This window comes from Cebidichthys violaceus, unplaced genomic scaffold (genome assembly GCF_023349555.1).
Source record: "Cebidichthys violaceus isolate CVI_PGR_0920_01 unplaced genomic scaffold, fCebVio1.0.p SCAF_135, whole genome shotgun sequence".
NCBI classification, from domain to species: Eukaryota; Metazoa; Chordata; class Actinopteri; order Perciformes; family Stichaeidae; genus Cebidichthys; species Cebidichthys violaceus.
This window is the reverse complement of record NW_027176302.1, coordinates 47415-64357: the sequence shown is the minus strand read 5'-3', so window position 1 is coordinate 64357 and position 16943 is coordinate 47415. Positions and strand designations below refer to the sequence as shown.

The following is a 16943-nucleotide window of genomic DNA, read 5'->3' as shown; positions in this document are numbered from 1 at the left end:
CAAACGGTAAATAATTGAAATAATCTAAGTGCCAATATATTTCTATAATCCTTGAAGGAGGATAAATCAAGTGACAGATATACTGGTATCTTACAACAGTCCGAAGTGCAGACAATCAAACAGCAGCACCTTGGTTAAATATTCATGGCCCTTTATTGGGCTTAAAAGCATTACGGACAACAACAGTGCATTTCACGTACAAAGCTAACAATACCAGGGAGACAAAGGAAGAAGGATTAACTTGGTTGACATTAAATACTCAACAGAAATAGAGTGCCGACAAAGTCAACATCTTTGCACTTCTACCCGATTTTCATTGAGTGACTGAGGTCAGTTGTCTTTCAAATCAAAGTCTGACTTGATTGTGTGTGTGTGTGTGTGTGTGTGTGTGTGTGTGTGTGTGTGTGTGTGTGTGTGTGTGTGTGTGTGTGTGTGTAGGTTTGACAGCTCTGTGCCATAAGGAGTCACATTTTCCATGTTAAGCAAACCAGCTGATTAGTCCGAAGTCCAGACAGGCCAGCCTTTGAACATCATACAGTAACTCCACATTCTATATAGTCTATATAGGCTAAATGGTCTGGCTCTAAAGTGCCCGCTGCTAATTACATCATTGTCCTCTAAGTTCAAGTGAAGTATCAGAACTCCAGCTAGAGGAGTTACGTAAACTACTGAGTAAATTATTCACTAGCACGGCTGTTCAATAAGTGTACCCAAACACTTAGGGCCTTACGATGAGACAAACACATAGGAAGCCGGGAGTGTGGAGAAAGAAAGACGGAACCTTTTAGTTCTTCTTGGTCCCCCGATTACTGTGTACAACTGTAAGGGGTCCATGTTGTTGACCATTAAGGCTTAAACTCCACAAGTGTGTCTTATAATTCCTACAATTCCTCTAATTTGGTCTGGCCATGCTAAAGGATGCCCTGCTGTAGTTTTTGCTCCTCCTAGATCTAAAAGCGTCTTTCATTTTGGCCCCCGGTGTTTACCTGTTCTTGCCCCATGGAGGGCAAGCCGGGTGAGGGCCCCGAGGCCATGGATGTGACACTCATCTGTCCGGCCATCTGGCCCATGCTGCTGGTTGCCATGTTGCCGGCCATAGAGACATTGTTGAGGTTCAGGCCGTTTCCGTTGTACATGTTGCTGTTACTCTGCTGGGTGAACTGCGGCGACGCCTGCTGCTGTGAGAACATACTGGGGAGAGGGGAGGGGAAGAGCAAAGAAGCTCAAACATTTAACAATGGGAGCAGAAAAGTTCCTTCAGGAGCGCGAAGGAAAGTACAAGTTTGGATGGATTTCTATCTGATCCTGAGAAGTCCTTTAACATTACTCAAAGCTTCCAAGAAGCATGTATACAATTCTGAAATTAGCAGAAAATATGTTGTTGGAAGTATAAGGTGTGGCTACAACAGGAACCCCATTTTTTATTTATATTTTTTTTTAATAGAATGCCAGATCAGCTATTAGCAGTTCCCGTTTCCCCTTTACTCATCAACAGACAACTAGCACAAAAATGATTGTGATAATGAAGAAAAAAGGAGAAACATGATGATTCTTATCAGAGATATTGATATCCTTGGAACCTAACGGTCTAATCAGACACTAAGGATTCATTTCGGAGGAAGTTCTATCTGTCCTTACCTGTTGCCTCCTATGTTGCCTTGTGGCCAGCCGTTCATGTCAGGGGAGCCCTGGAAAGCAGCGTTTCCTTGGCTCTGCTGCATCATCGGGGACTGTGAGTGGGCCATGCGGGGGGAAAGCAGGGGGCTCTGTGGTGTGCCCGGACCTCCGAAGCCTCCGTCTGCCTGTTGGCTCATACCTGTGTGCGGACGCATCAAGATCGGTCAACCACACTGCACCTGCAGGGACTCGACTACTAACCAACGTACTGAGTGGAGTCAATGTTAGCATTCCATATCATTTACACAATCATGCCGCGGGCCACTGAGCAAACATGATGATTAAAGTGACTGAAGACTGTCCATTCCAGTCTGCATTCAGGATTATTGACAGGCAGCTAATATTTACTACATGCACGTAAGCAGTGAACAGGCAAGGAAGTAGGAAGAAAGGGAATAAGGAGATGGCTTGGGAGGAATAGGAAAGAGAGAAGTAATGTCTAGTAGAAGTTATCGCTCTGTACGAACCCACGGGCCACAATCAGATTAAGGTGTGAGGGACAAATCAAATATGTCATTAGACAAATCCGTATTACACTAGATTATCAGTTTATGTCCAGATTACTAGGTGCAGGCTTGATTGTTGCTCTGCCTGCTGGTTTCAGTGTGCATCCTCTGCTAAACTTTGATTATTGTGCTCTTGGTGCCCTCTGGTGGAGCAAGACTGCACAGCCAGGACACCATTTTGGACAGTGCAAAGAACGACGAGAGTACATGAGAGCACACTTCCTGACGGCTAATCCTTATGTAAAATAAATGAATAACTGAGGAGTAAAGAATGCAGAATGACTTGGATCATTCAATGGCAGCTGATCGATGCACTCATCAGTGCATAACATTACAAATCAGATGATTGCAGCTACTAAAAAGCATGTGATGCTGTGCAATCAGAGTCACATCAACGCACAGACACAATGGTGCGCGCGCGCACGCACGCACGCACGCACGCACGCACGCACACACGCACACACACACACACACACACACACACACACACACACACACACACACACACACACACACACACACACACACAGGTTGTTGGGTGAAGTGTGTGGTAGGCTAGGCTGGGGTGGGGTGGGGTGGGGTGGGGTGGGGGTAGTACCTGAGTTGGGAAACTGAAAGGCACTGTGCTGCATTTGGGGGCTGAGTACGGCCCCGTACTGTCCGCCCATCATGTTTGTGTTTCCCATCATCATCTGTGAGGAGGAGGAGGTGGAGGAAGAGGAGGAGGTGCCATGCATGTGGAGCTGAGGGTTGGGGGGGAGAGAGGGCAGGCTTGGGGAGAGAGGGGAGGAGAAGGGGCTGGTAGGGGGAGGTGGCGAGGCCAGGCCTGTACTGGTACCGTAGCTGGGCGGGTAGGGGAACTGCTGAGGGTTGGCCTGGGGGATCCGGGGGTTACTCATGCCTCCGGCGGCCATGTTGGGAGGCAGGTTGAGACCCTGGGCCCTCATGGCCATGCTCCTCTGCTGCTGAACCTGCTGGGCCTGCTGCTGCTGCTGCTGCCTCTGTCGCAGGTGATTACTCAGCAGCTCCCGCTGACGCTGTGCCAACATCTGAGCATTGATGGTCCCCTGGAGGTGGGAGGAGGAGGAGGATGTGTGTTAATAGAGAAACACAAAAAAAAAAGGAAAAGTGTCATAGATCTTCATTAAGCAAGTCTACTTCTGCCTCAACAACACAATAAACACTGAAATTAAAGCCTTAAATTGACTTCAAGCCATCAACAAACTACTAAACACTACCTAGAGTCATAACAACATGTCAGTGCAGACAGAGCATGTGATGGCAGCGGTGACCTCAGCGGTGACCTACCTGGTTTGGAGCACTGGCTCTAAGAGGTAGGTTCACATTTGACACACTACTCATCTGAGTCATCATTGGCTGACGGTTCTGGTGGGACAAGAGACAGAAGAAGAGGTTAAGACGAACACCAGTGAATTGAAATATCTTTAAAATACTTAATTCCTGCCATTTTTTAAATACGTACTGCTCACTTCCAGCTAGTAAATTATATATAAACCCCACAAGGATCCTACATGTGGATTTAAATGATATTGCAGTGAAAGACCAGCACATGGCAGGTAGACCTAAATGTCCCAACGAGTCCTTGTGTGCACAGAAGAGCTGCCAAAATGTCAACCCCAAGGATAATTACACAACTCCTGTCTGCGTGTCACACAGCTACTGATCAAACAGCGTGGTTACAACAGAAAGACAAAAAAAACAAAAAAACAAAAATCAATGAACAGGATCACTTCCAGTCTAGATGCACATGTACCTGCTGTGACTGTAGCCGGTGCTGGAGCTGTAGTCGTAGTGCGTTGGGCTGGTTGGGGACGACCCCAGTGGGCCTGAGACCAGGCCGGGCCTGCATCCTCATCATGGGGTAACCTGGGCGTGGACCTATCTGGCCAGACATGGGGTGGAAGCCTGGATCTTGCATGGGGGCACCAGGGTAGCCCCTTTGGGCCATGTGGGATGGTGGGGGAGCAAACTGCTGGGTGTACATGGGGGGCTTTTGGTCTATTATCATGGCGGGGTCCTGAGGGAACTGGTCCGGCTCCATCGTTTGATTCTGAAACAGGCCGCCACAGAAATAAATGACAAAAATGTAGACCCATAAAAGAATAAAAAGTCACAAAAAACAATAAAAAAATGAACGTGATCTCACCTGTTCTACCAGACCAGGGATCCCCAGAGCACGATCAATCTCCTCCAGGCCGTCAAAATCTTTTAATGCAGTGTACAGCTGGGACATCAGGGCCCCCTCGTCTACTCCACTGCCTTCACCAGAGCCGTGTCCCGTACTGCACAGCAATTCATCCTGTTGAGCAGAGTGCACCGGCCTGGGCGGAGAGGAGAAGGTACTTAATATAGCTTCTCAATGACAGGATGTTGTCCAGTAAACCAAAGAAAACTCTTTGACCAATCTCATTACGACGAAATAGTCATACAGGGAAGTTTAATAACAAGAGAAATGCAACTCTTGAGAAGTGAGGCCAGTGAGATGTTTTGACATTATTAAAAACATGTAATGGTAATTTGCAAGCGAGCATCTTACCTGGCCTGGTTAACAAAAGCCGTCTGGTCGATGGGCATCATGCTGTCTGGCCAGGGGGCCGTCTGGTTGGGTGGAGCCTGTTGTTGGGTGAAATGGTGGCTGACCATACCAATATCCATATCAGGTTGGGCTAAATAGGAGGGAAAAAAACAGATGAAGGCAGGATAGTAGGAAGTAGACGGTCAATTCGACAACTTTAGTTATCATTAGGAAAACATCTGGCAACCTAGATGATGGTCAATATTCTTAAACACAAAATAACCAGCACACAACCTCAGGTTAGACATCTAACTTCATCTCTTGAGTGCTTTACTATGGTTAGCCACTGGGTGGCAACCTTTAACAATCAACAGCAATAATATAATGTGGGTGAGTTGAGGTCTTTTCATCTGTGCAGTTGTCTGCATTACATGCTTTAGCACCTCTTGTATTCGTAGGGAGACAGAGTAGATGAAGAAATGGGGGCTTTATCGTCATGGGTCAAAGTGGAATCTACTCTATAATGTCGTACTGTCATCTAGTTTCTGCTTTTTAAACTTTATGTAACGTTTTTGCACACTGGGCTCTCACCACCGGCCATCATCGGGGACTGCAGCATCGGTCGGGGCCCCGGCTGGCTGTTGGGCCTCATGGGGGCACCGTTCGGCCCCATCCTGCCTTGCATGGGACCTTGCTGCCCAGGGCCGGGCGCTCCCAGAGGAGGCGCAGAGGCTGAACCCGCCCAGCCCTCCTGCTGCTGCATGCCTGGCCGTGGACCACCAGGAGCCATCAGTCCTAGAGGAGCAAACACCACAACGGAGACGAGAAACGATGAGAAGCGCCTCAGGACATCATGTCCCCATGATGCAATGGTGCAACACAAGGTGAAAAGACGTCTACTGGGGGATGTTTGAGGACTGCTAATATGTGGGAGTGACAAAAACTCTGCCAGTGTGGGTGAATAAATATTTCCTGTCACAGGAAGTGAGTCACTGTGCCATGACATGATATGTCACAGGCTGAGAGCGACGCAGAGGTAGAGGGTAAAAAGGTCTTTCCTCAGACTTCAAAAAGCAGCGAATGTTGACAAAAGCATGACTGTCAGACCCACCTGTGCTGACCATCCCGGCCTGGTTGGCCATCATGCCGTGACTTCCCACCATGCCTTGCTGCTGTTGCTGCTGCATCAGAGTGTATGGGCTGGTGGCTCTTATGGGGTACTGTAATGAGGGCTGCTGGGGGGACACGTTCATGTCCAGAGACACGCTCCTCACAGGCAGACCCCTGCCCGGCTGGCCTGGTCGGACTCCCACAAAGTCTGAAGGCAAGGAATGGAAAAGTCAATAATAAAATAGTACAAACATAGTACAAACTGCTTCATCTTCTGTGTGTGTGTGTGTGTGAGACTCACTCGTTGGGCCCATGCCAGTCCCGATGCCCCGGTGTTGCTGCTGCTGCGCCGCCACGCCAGGATTGGTCTCGGACATCTGCAGGATGTCATTGATGATGTTCTGTTTGTCCATGGGACTGGGCAGCGAAACGGGCCGCGGCTCACAGAAGAGCTGCGGCTGAGCATTCTGCAGGTCGTTCAGGATGTCGTCCAGCTCTGACGACTGGAGGGAACACGGAGAGAAAAAGGGGGGGAACGTGTGAAAACAACAGATGAACCACTTCAGGCCCACATTTAGAAACCAATTGCTGCTTCACCTGCAGACACAAACTAAAGAAACATACACCCGAGTGCACACTTAGTGTGTAAACACTAACACTTGCTTGAGGAGTCTTTTATCTTTCAGATGGGCACGGCAGACTTGGCCTTGTTTACAACAGAGCAGTAACCCCGGGATAAAATGGACCACTTTCCATCAAATCTAGGCCACACTTCACTTTGACTTATCTTATCAGACACATACTACTCCTCAGCTTAGCGGCTGGTGTCCTCAAAAAGCACAACTGTGTCAGAACCCCCCCCTTTTTTTAAAAGTTCACAATTTTTAAGCACATATTTAAGAATGCCATATTAATCTGAACATTGTTTCGGTCCACGATGAGGCTACTGAAGCCGCTTTCTACTGAGCAACATGGGAGTTTGGTTGGTGCCAAAGCTTGAACTGCTCTACTGTAAACAGCTGGATTGAGCCTGCCCAACACAGCCCAAGGCTGCATTTTTACACAGCTGGGCTTTTGGACAATCTGGCCCCGTTTTTTTGTTTAGTTTTTCACACAACTCTCTTAAACAAAGACAAGGCCGCGCTGGGATCTGCTTTTTCATTTGCCTGAACTGACGAATTGCGACAACTATGATAAATCTCTTTCATAGCCTCCTCTGTATATCTCTTTCCATCTGTGACACACAGGGGGTGGACAAAATAACAGGAACGCCTAAATAATGCAGTCCGATACAATATACCAATCTGGCACAATTTCACCATAAGTGGAACATTATTTACTTGGCAAATGGCAACGGAAATTGCAGCATTAGTGCAGTGAATTCGATTTTACATACAGAGAAAAGATTGCGGTCACAGCTGAACACAACGTAGGTGATCATATTGCTTCTTAAGAGAGGCCTGAGGGACTTTAGGTAAATAAGTTGCACTGGCTGGAACCGGCCAGGAGAGTGCAGTACGCGAGGACTCACTGACGACTCCTGATCGTGACATACTGTACAGCAGGAAAACAAGCACACCAGCCACTGTTCCGATGTTGCACTCTACTGTTCCAGACAATGACTCGTATCTGTTAGGCATGCACATGATAATAAAGATTACACAGCTGGCCACAGAAGCCTGATAGAAAGAATATCTTAACTGGCCAAGGTCTTAAGACTGCATATGCTGTATTGTAAGATGTAGGAGAGCTAGAGAGAGTAGCACAGTGAGGGGGGGGGGGGGGGGGGGGGGGGGGGGGGGGGCAGTGGTGGGAGAGAGAAAAGCCCTAATGAGGTCAGGAATGATGTAATGCTCCCGTACGCTCTCAGCTTGCTCTTTTCCTCCTCCTCTTCAATTCTCTCTCCTCCCACTTTCTGTTCTCTCGTCTTCTCCAGTTGCTTTTACCCTTAATGGGTCCCATTTCTATCAATCCCCGTTACTCTCTTCTTCTTTCAATGCATGCATGGCAATGCATGTCCTCTTCGGCATCTCGGGCTGCTATACTGTATTTGGTAAAAACTGCAGGGATTCGTAAGGCCATGTGACCCCTCCGCAGATCATTATTTAGGTTCTAGACATTAGAGCGGGAGAGCAGCTGAGGACACACTCGGTGAATTACAAGATGCTGTTTGTTTTAGGTTACAGCTCGTGTGCACATTTTAAAACTCTGTTTTTCACTTCAGAGATTATCTCCTTATTTATCCCCACGCACACAAACAAGTATTGTTAACTACTCAAAAAAAATGAGCAAATGAAACTAACACTTAACTTTATTTGGTCCTCTTTGATTGTTGTCAGCAATTATCATCAACACTCATGTAACAGGCCCACTTCCATGTACTTTAACAAGGCCTCTTAGACTTCAAGTACCGGTATGTTTTTTTATACAAAGGGGACTCGCACTGTACAGCTGCGAGCTTAAGAACAGCAGAGGCTGACATTCTCACATCAGGGTGGCGATGTTGCTCTGCCAAATGTGTATCTTTACAGTTACACTTAAATTGTAATGATGCGATACAACTTCCTGATCCCAACTTCACGCACAGCATGGAAGCATGGGTCAAAGTGGACTGAAGGGCAGTCGGGACATTGTGCCTCTCTGACCTGGCCCATGCCATTTCATAGCAAAGGGAACTAAAAAAATCAGGGTCGGTAAAGCAGAACTGCCACTGCCAAGTAAGGCAAAAGGAAAAGTCATTTCAATCCTGAATCAGGCTGTTTGAAAGAGCTGAAATGGCGATTTTTTAAAAGATTACTGCAATATGTGAAGGTTGACTGCCACGTTGAGAGTGTTACTACTGAATACTTGTTCCTTCTTTGTTCCTGGTATTCATAAAGAGATGAATCGCATTACATAATTTGTAACTACTTATTTGTGTGTGCTATCTCGGGGTTTTGAACAAGAAAAGAGAAATTAACTTATGTTGCGACACACTGCATGATTAGGTTTTATTGTGGGACTGGTATTAAGAATAATAATAATAAAAAAAAATCAGATTTTTAATGGTTACATATTATATATAATACATCCAGTATAGCATGCGCTCATTTTTTTCCGATGACAGCGGCGATTCTTCAGGTAAGGACAATATTGAAATACTTCCTTGTCCTTTAGAAGACTTCTGGCTCACCAGCTTTTGAACACTCTTGACATTGAATGTACGAAAGGACCCGTGTGATGTGAGATACAGGACGTTTGCCTGTGAGCGAGCACTGAGCAGCAATGGAAACGATATGTTTGGCATGCAGTTTGACATTATATCATCTCTTATGAATAAAAAGAAGAACTGCAGTATTCAGAGCCAGAAGAAACGACTGAAGGACCCATTAAAGCAGACGATCAGACTGTACTGCGTGAGACTAAGTCAGTCATATATTTTCTTTACCCACTTACTTATATTCAGGGTCAATGAGGAGCTGTAGCTACTGTGACCTACATCTGGCATACCTTATATGACCGAAACACTGAGTTGAGCAATAATTTCACATGGCAAAAACATGCGCAACCTGTGTTCCCACAGTGATTAACTTAATTATTAATATGCATTACAATAAGGACACTTCTGTTGTGGAAACAGGTTTAGCATCAGACACTATCTGCAATAACCACGGGAACACACACACACACACACACACACACACACACACACACACACACACACACACACACACACACACACACACACACACACACACACACACACACACACACACACACACACACACACACACACACACACAGATAATCCTGCGTCCCATAAGGCCATGGGGCTAAATGACCATACCTATAGTTCCTCCAGCCATTAGCTGAGCCGCTACTACGGAGCTCTGCTCTGATTTCTCATTTAGCTCTGCTCCAGCCATCAATAATTCAGCCCTCAAACAATCATGAGGAGGAGAGAGGAGGGAGAGGGGGGGGGGCAGTGAGAAAGCAGTGGGTGAGGTTAGTGGAGAGAAGGATGAGTGGACTTTCTAACTAGTACAGTCAGCTTTCACACATGGCTGAGCAGCAGTTCACCAGGAAGGAGCAGAAACCCACTCGCACACATGTAACGGCTCTAATGAAGTCGCGGCTTCATTCACGTTTGACTAAATGCTCTCGTTCTGGGTTAAAATGGACTGAGCCATCACCCATCGCCATTTGAAGCTCTGAGCACTTTAATCACCGTCTTACTGCGAAACCCCAGATTTCATCAATTTCATTTGCACCATCGTCACAAGGCAGAAATAAACCAATTTAATGTGCAATTTAGTCGTAGCACACTGGCCACTTCTAGAAACCAAAGCCTCAGCATCAAGACGTACATATTAAAACCTCTATTTCTATTTCCCTCTTTTGTTTCTGGTACATTGCTCGCTCTATAAACACACCACTCCCTCTCCCCTCTATCTCCATGGTAGCAGAGAGGACATGCAGGAGCATATGGCTCATCATTTTCACTCTGCCTGCCGAGGCTGGGCTCTCCTGGGGGTATCTACACCTCTCTCATCTCTCCTTCTTTGTTCAGTTCGGCAGCTCTTACTATCCAACCAATCACCCTTTCCTCTTCTTCCTACGTACCAAAGAGGACAAGCACATACTGTACATACACAACTACCATAGCGCATAGCTAAGCTGACAGTCTGTACCACTGCCCCTCTGTCTGCATGGGGGGGGGGGGGGACACTGTTTCAATAGAAATGAGGCACAAACAAGGCCGGGAACAATACGAAAGCAAACCCCCTTTAACACCAACACGCTTGTCTTTGCACACTTCTCCAGAACAGGTTCATTTCTACAAGAAATTGGACTATTGTTTAATGTTTATGACATTCAGATGGCATGAATATCACCTAGACTATGGACCGGTCTAAGCAGAGGAAGGTAACCAGAGAAATAGTGACAGCAAAGCGTGCAAGAGCGTTCATGTTCTTCTGTGTAATTCTATGTAATTCTGTGGTTTAGCAGTGTGTGATACAACTACATACTGCTAGAGTTGTGTCTTGAACGTGTGTTTAGTAGAGCGCGTCATACACAGGTTTCCTGTATGAAAGGTTGAGTCTCACCAAAACACAGGTTTTCTTTCCCACATTAGAGAATCGGCGTTCTGCAACACAGAACTTCTTTTTGAGTTTAACCGGCGACACTCTCCCCTCGCTCACTCCCTTTTACTCCTCTTCTCTCTTTCAGCGATCAGGCCTGACCTGAGCTCGCTGCCAAACCTGCGGATTCTGGCCAAACGCAACCGGGATCAAATGGCTGGAGAACCACAGGGACTCCTTCCAAATGTCACAGTTGTTTGAAGCTGGCGGATAGCTTAACTCGGCTTGTGCTGCCAACGCATAGGCAGTAAAAAGGACCAGATGTGTTTATATATACGTGAATATAAAAAACATGCCTGGCGTCTGAAGCGTACATGACAAGACTGTACCTCTGAATGGGACTGTATGTATGTCACAAATGCTGTCTGTCTGACCGCTACACTGCCAGCCCGTTTGTGTGTTTAGCTGTAGCATCCTGTGTGGACATGGGACTTGGAGGAATCAACATCTGCTACCTAACCCAGATTAATGCTCAGACAGAGAGGCGAGGCAAGTGGAGCAGCACAGGGCAGAGAAAACTTTTCGTTTTCGCAATGGGCTGAAGAGAAGGAGGTTACAATCATTCAGCTTAAGAAGCAGCTCTAGTTCTTTCAACATTATAAAGGTACAAAACGAAGCAATAAACAAGACAAACAAGTACGGCACACAAGGGGGAGCTTTTTGTAAGTAAAAACTAACCTGTTCAGCCCGATCGTATCCCGTGTCTTGTTTCTCCGTCTTGACAAGAGGGTGTTTGCCCCCTTCAACCTTCACCTCCCCAGGCTCCAGCTTCGGTACCTTGTCCTTCAGTCCAGTGTCATCCTTATCCAGTAGGTAGCGTAGCAGGGCGTTGTCCTTCTTCTTAGGGCTCAGGGGCTCCTGCTTAAGAGAAATGTCTGCCCCAGAAGCTGTGCCACCAGCGCCCTGGGTTTGGTCTTGGCCCGGCTCTTTGCCTGTGGCCTCTGCGGTGAGTTTGGCCAGGTCTACTGGAGATGTACTGTTCTGCAGCAGTTGGTGGAGGATCTTATGTTTTTCCTTCAGGGATGTTGCATGAGTGTTCCCTCCAGTGAGGCCACCCCGGACCCCGGTCCCTGCCTGGTCCTTACCCTCACCTCCGGCGCCAGGGGACAGGGGCGTCTCCAGGGGCTCTGGCTTGGTGGTGAGCAGTTGCAGTAGCTTGGTGTGGCCCTTGTTGTCATGAAGACGATTGTGAGCGTCGTGGCCCTCGGGGGGCCCTTCCCTCTCCTCCTTGGGCTCGGTTAGGTTGCCCTCCGTCTGGCCCTGAGTGTGGCCCTGACCAACCTCTGTGTGAGGTCCAAATGAGTCTCCCGTAACACCACCAGTACCGCTGCCTCCTCCCAGTTTTGACATCAGATGAGTGTTCACCCCCGACCCCGGTGTGACCCCAGCTGGGGAGCCTATCTTTCGGTCAGGAGACCCTAGTGTGTGTGCATGAGGGGCCCCGTGCCCGTGTCCTACACCGTGGCACTCACTTAGGGCCTGCAGAGCTGACAGAGAACTACTGGTGTAGCTGTTAGCATGGGTGCTAGCCGTGCTGCTACTACTACCTGCACTGCCAGGCCCTCCACCGCACATCCCCACCGGGGAGGGTGAGTGCAGGCCTCCTGCTACACGGGGGCTGCCTGCCCCCCCAGGACTACCTCGGTGCCTGGGAGACAGCATAGAGTTCTGTTGAGGTGGATGGGGTCCACCTGCTGGGCTGGGGCTAGCGCGAGAAGGGCTGTTCATCCTCCAGTTGGGGCCCTGCTGTGGCGGCTGCATGCCCCCAGTGTGGTTATGCGGCGGGGGACAGCCAAAACGGTAGCCCTGCATATGACCCCCCATGGCTGCCGGTTCTCTGGGACCAGCAGGGCCTGGCGAGGAAAAAGGCGTGCTGTTGCTGCTGATGGTAGTGTCTTGGCCCTGGGGCCCCGAACCTGGCAAACTGCCTGGGGTTGGAGGAGTCATGGAGGGGGTGGAGGAATTCATCGGTTTGGGAGCCATCCCTGTGGCCTGACTGCCAGGACCCATGTCCTGACCCATTCCACATACTGTCTGCTCTCTAGAGGTTTAAACAGACACAGAGATAATACAGTTGATTAGTTCAACGGTTTTCATTACCAAGAATGGTCTGTCGAAATTTGAAAATAGAGAAAATTGGCCCCTAAAAGGTCTTGGGGTTTATCCCGAGTACGTTTTTCGAAAAGAGCCATTGCTGCTGAATGTTACTTATTTTGACCTTGATCTAACTATCTACATATGTCTTTTTGAGTGAACTTACCTTTATGTCTGATTTAATTGTGAACCCTTTTTCCTGAGACCCACACCCCTGGCAAGCACGAATGTACACAATCGAGCTTGCGTCACATCCACACAGAATACATGAAACCATCGGGTCGTGCTCCAGGGCATCAACAGGCTAAAACACGTAAAGAAGTTCATGCCGCAGGTTTGTCTCTCTCTCTTCCTGACACAGGTGTAGGTAGCGAGACATACCTCTGAAGAATGTGCAGGGACATGTAGAGCTGGGGTTCGTTGGTGGCGGGCGAGCGCACCAGTTTACTCTTGGTGTGGGCCGACACGATGGTTCCATCAGAGAGGGAGAAACGGTAGATGGGGCTGAATGCCTGGCCGTGGCGGACCACTAAGGACACATATGGACACTTATATCAGTAGATGCACAAAACATTTCTTACTCAGATATCATTTGTATACAAATCATGAACTAACGGACCACCTGTCGATTCGTACGTGTGGACCGCGGATTAATTACACAGTTTAATGTTAACCATCAGTGTCAAATCAAGTTTTACTGACGAACTGAATTTATGCTTTTTCTAGTCGCCGATCTCTGATAATGTTACATTGACAGAGGGAGAGCTAGTTAACGATAAGATCACCGCTAACGGCTAACGGCTAACGGAAAAAAGGTTCCATTCGGTTCCATTATGATGCGTTCAGGCTCTGTAAATGAGTAATGGGCGAAGGTAAATTATAACGTTATCATAACGTGCTCGCATGTAATCTCGTAAAATGTAGTGTTGATCGAGAAACTTGAATACATCCAGTTGTTTGAAGGAGATGAGAGGTCTGACAGCAGCATCATAAAGACCAAAAGAAGTAACTATCAAAAGCCATTCATTAAACGAGATATTCTTTGCAGTGAGAGGCATTACCTTCCTGCTGATGCCTCTTGGCAAAAGACATCTCTCCGTCGTTCTGTAGGTGGAACCTCTGGATGCAGCGCCTCACCAGGTCCTCCCAGCCCGGCTTCATGGACGCCCGCAGCAGGCTGGTATCCAGGGACGTTATCTTACCTAAACACAGAGGACCGGATTAGAGAGGCCTTAGTCAGACATTGAAATAATGATTTTTATACACTTATAAGCTGAGCTGATGGGGATTCAATGTCTCTCTCAAACATAAACATGTAGAGCAGCTGGTTGACCACAATATGCTCTTCACTTGGCAACTTTGCTGCACAACAGGTCTGTGGTTTGATATTGAGTGAAGAAATACTGAGGATTTACTGTATTTACATTTTAATTACAACTTGTCTGTGCTGCTGAGGCACTGGAATCAACTGAAGACAAAGTCCTGGCTACAACAGATTAGATAGTATTTGTACATGTTTGCCTCCCAGTACAAACTGTATGCTCATTTAGACACAACAGGTAGAAGGAGTCATTCTAGTAGTCACAGTTCGGCTCAACTATCTTTAGAACTCAACAAATACATCCACGCTACGTGTGTAAACACAAATACTCACTCGTATCAGTTTAACAGTTGTCCCTCACCGGTTTTCAATTTAAATGGAGGTAGCGATGCACTTCAAAGAGCTGACAAGCAGACTGCTGCTTAGATGACAGCCATAGGGACTGACTAAACACTTGCCATACAAACATTCATAACAGTAGCCTTCTACAGCACAACACCATATCAAACAGGTTCTCACTGGGAGTGAAACATCTTGTTTAATCTTATTTTATCCAGAATTGAGCATCCTCAACAAACAGGCTAACAAATGTGGGCATGCATACAAGCCTACAATAGTCTGGGTGGGAAACTACAGTAAATTACTATATGTCAGCAAGTAACTATGCCCGCGTGTGTGTGTGTGTGTGTGTGTGTGTGTGTGCGTGTGTATACCACACACAAATGGTACAAAAAGCACATCAAAGACCAGGTGACACACAGACAACCGTCTGCATCCATGCACGAGTGTTCAGACAGGTACTTTACCTCCCAGCGTGCAGACGGAGGTGGGAAGCCTGTTCAACTAAAGCATTCTCCTAAGGGCCTTAACCAAGGATATAATAATCTTTAAATGCCTAAACTGTAGTGTGAGGTGATTTATGAGCTGGTGACATGGGATGAGGATGTGCCAGAGTAAAGGCACTATATACTGTTTTATTTTAAGCTTTTACTGAACAGTGTATTTCTATGGGCCGAGAACATTTTGTTTGGTCTGTCGGAAAAATAAATCTAGTTTGCTGTGAATGTTCTTCACTTCGTTAGTGTGACTGGTTTGAGTACCTTGCAGGTCTTGGCGTGTGGTGAAGCTCTCGTGCGTGGGATGCATGGGTCTTTCCTTCATTGGCACCCTGCGAGCCACACAGATCAGGCACGACTGAAAGTCTAAAAGAGAGAGAAAGAGGAAGAGAGAAAAAGAGAACGGAGGGAAAGTGTGGAGGAAAGATGATGTCGAGGATGTAACAAAGATGACAGGCCAGAGACAGAGGGGATGAAGGGGGGATGGGAAAAGGGAGGAGAGGGGAGGATGGGGGCGTAAATGATCGAAACAGAGACCGGGAAAGAAAATGAAAATCATGTTATTCCCAGGCAGCATAATTAATACAGTTATTAATGAGCATGGGGATCAGAGCTCCGCTCCTTTCATGAGGAGGAGCAGCTATCGCTGGCAAGGGAAATGATGAAGTGTGACCTTTGAAGGTGTGTGTTTGTGTGTGTGAGTGCTTGCATGTGTGTGTATGTGTGTGTGTACGCTCGTGCGCATGTGTCTCCGGCTGGTCTCACCTACAGTGCCATCTCACACTGATGACACCTCCCCCTGGCCCAAAATTAAAGATTGCCATCGCTCAATCATGGCAGTTGCCTCTAACACACACACACACACACACACACACACACACACACACACGCACGCACGCACACACAGACCACAATGCCAAGTCCAGGACTACTGGGGTGACCCCAAAAGGTCTGCCATCTAACTTTCCTGTGCCAGTAATACCCCCCCCACCCCACACATGTTTCTGGCAAAGAATTGCATGCCAGGGCTGACACACACACATTCCTCATTTTGACTTGTAAACAGAACCTCTTGGGTGGTCCGGCCCTTAGATCTGTGAATCTCTCTCAATTCTCTTGCTTTCCCTCTCCTTCCTTCCTTCCTCTGTCTCTGGCTGGACAGATTCCTGCAACTGCAGTCACTGATCCCGCCTTCCTGCTCTCTCTCTCTCTCTCTCTCTCTCTCTCTCTCTCTCTCTCTCTCTCTCTCTCTCTCTCTCTCTCTCTCTCTCTCTCTCTCTCTCTCTCTCTCTCTCTCTCTCTCTCTCTCTCTCTCTCTCTCTCTCTCACACACACACACACACACACACACACACACACACACACACACACACACACACACACACACACACACACACACACACACACACACACACACACACACACACACACACACACACACACACACACAACTCTGGCCTGGGTGCTTGTCAGTCTATTTGCCAAAGTATGGCTGGCAAGCAGCTGGTGCACAAAGGGAGCCGGAGAGGGAGAAAGACAGGTTTAGACTTGGAGTGAAACATTTGCATTTTCACTTATTGTTTTAATTAACCACTGAGTGATAGTTTGGCAGTAGGAAGTCATGGTTGCTCCTCAAAGCCACTGAGGATTTAGGTAGTTCAGATGTAAAATATTGGAATTGTTTGGAGGGCTTTACGTATCAATGCTTTAAATGGTGCTGAACGTTTTTGGATGAAGGGC

General features: G+C 47.5%; 1 protein-coding gene across 4 annotated transcripts in view; it reads right to left on the bottom strand.

Annotated features, from left to right (window-relative positions):
* Positions 1 to 16943, bottom strand: part of ncoa2 (nuclear receptor coactivator 2) — a 52393-nt gene that overhangs the window by 3586 nt on the left and 31864 nt on the right. For 2 of the 4 annotated variants that reach the window (XM_068708154.1, XM_068708155.1), the window contains exons 8-21: positions 15468 to 15569; positions 14108 to 14248; positions 13428 to 13575; positions 11631 to 12993; positions 6131 to 6332; positions 5831 to 6037; positions 5311 to 5514; positions 4741 to 4870; positions 4351 to 4525; positions 3958 to 4254; positions 3492 to 3569; positions 2782 to 3250; positions 1639 to 1816; positions 987 to 1191 (exon numbers count right to left, since the gene is read on the bottom strand). In XM_068708154.1, coding sequence (XP_068564255.1) covers positions 987 to 1191; positions 1639 to 1816; positions 2782 to 3250; positions 3492 to 3569; positions 3958 to 4254; positions 4351 to 4525; positions 4741 to 4870; positions 5311 to 5514; positions 5831 to 6037; positions 6131 to 6332; positions 11631 to 12993; positions 13428 to 13575; positions 14108 to 14248; positions 15468 to 15569 — 3899 coding nt within the window. The remainder of the gene's footprint in view (positions 1 to 986; positions 1192 to 1638; positions 1817 to 2781; positions 3251 to 3491; positions 3570 to 3957; positions 4255 to 4350; positions 4526 to 4740; positions 4871 to 5310; positions 5515 to 5830; positions 6038 to 6130; positions 6333 to 11630; positions 12994 to 13427; positions 13576 to 14107; positions 14249 to 15467; positions 15570 to 16943) is intronic. The other 2 variants (XM_068708156.1, XM_068708158.1) reach the window with 1 other exon arrangement.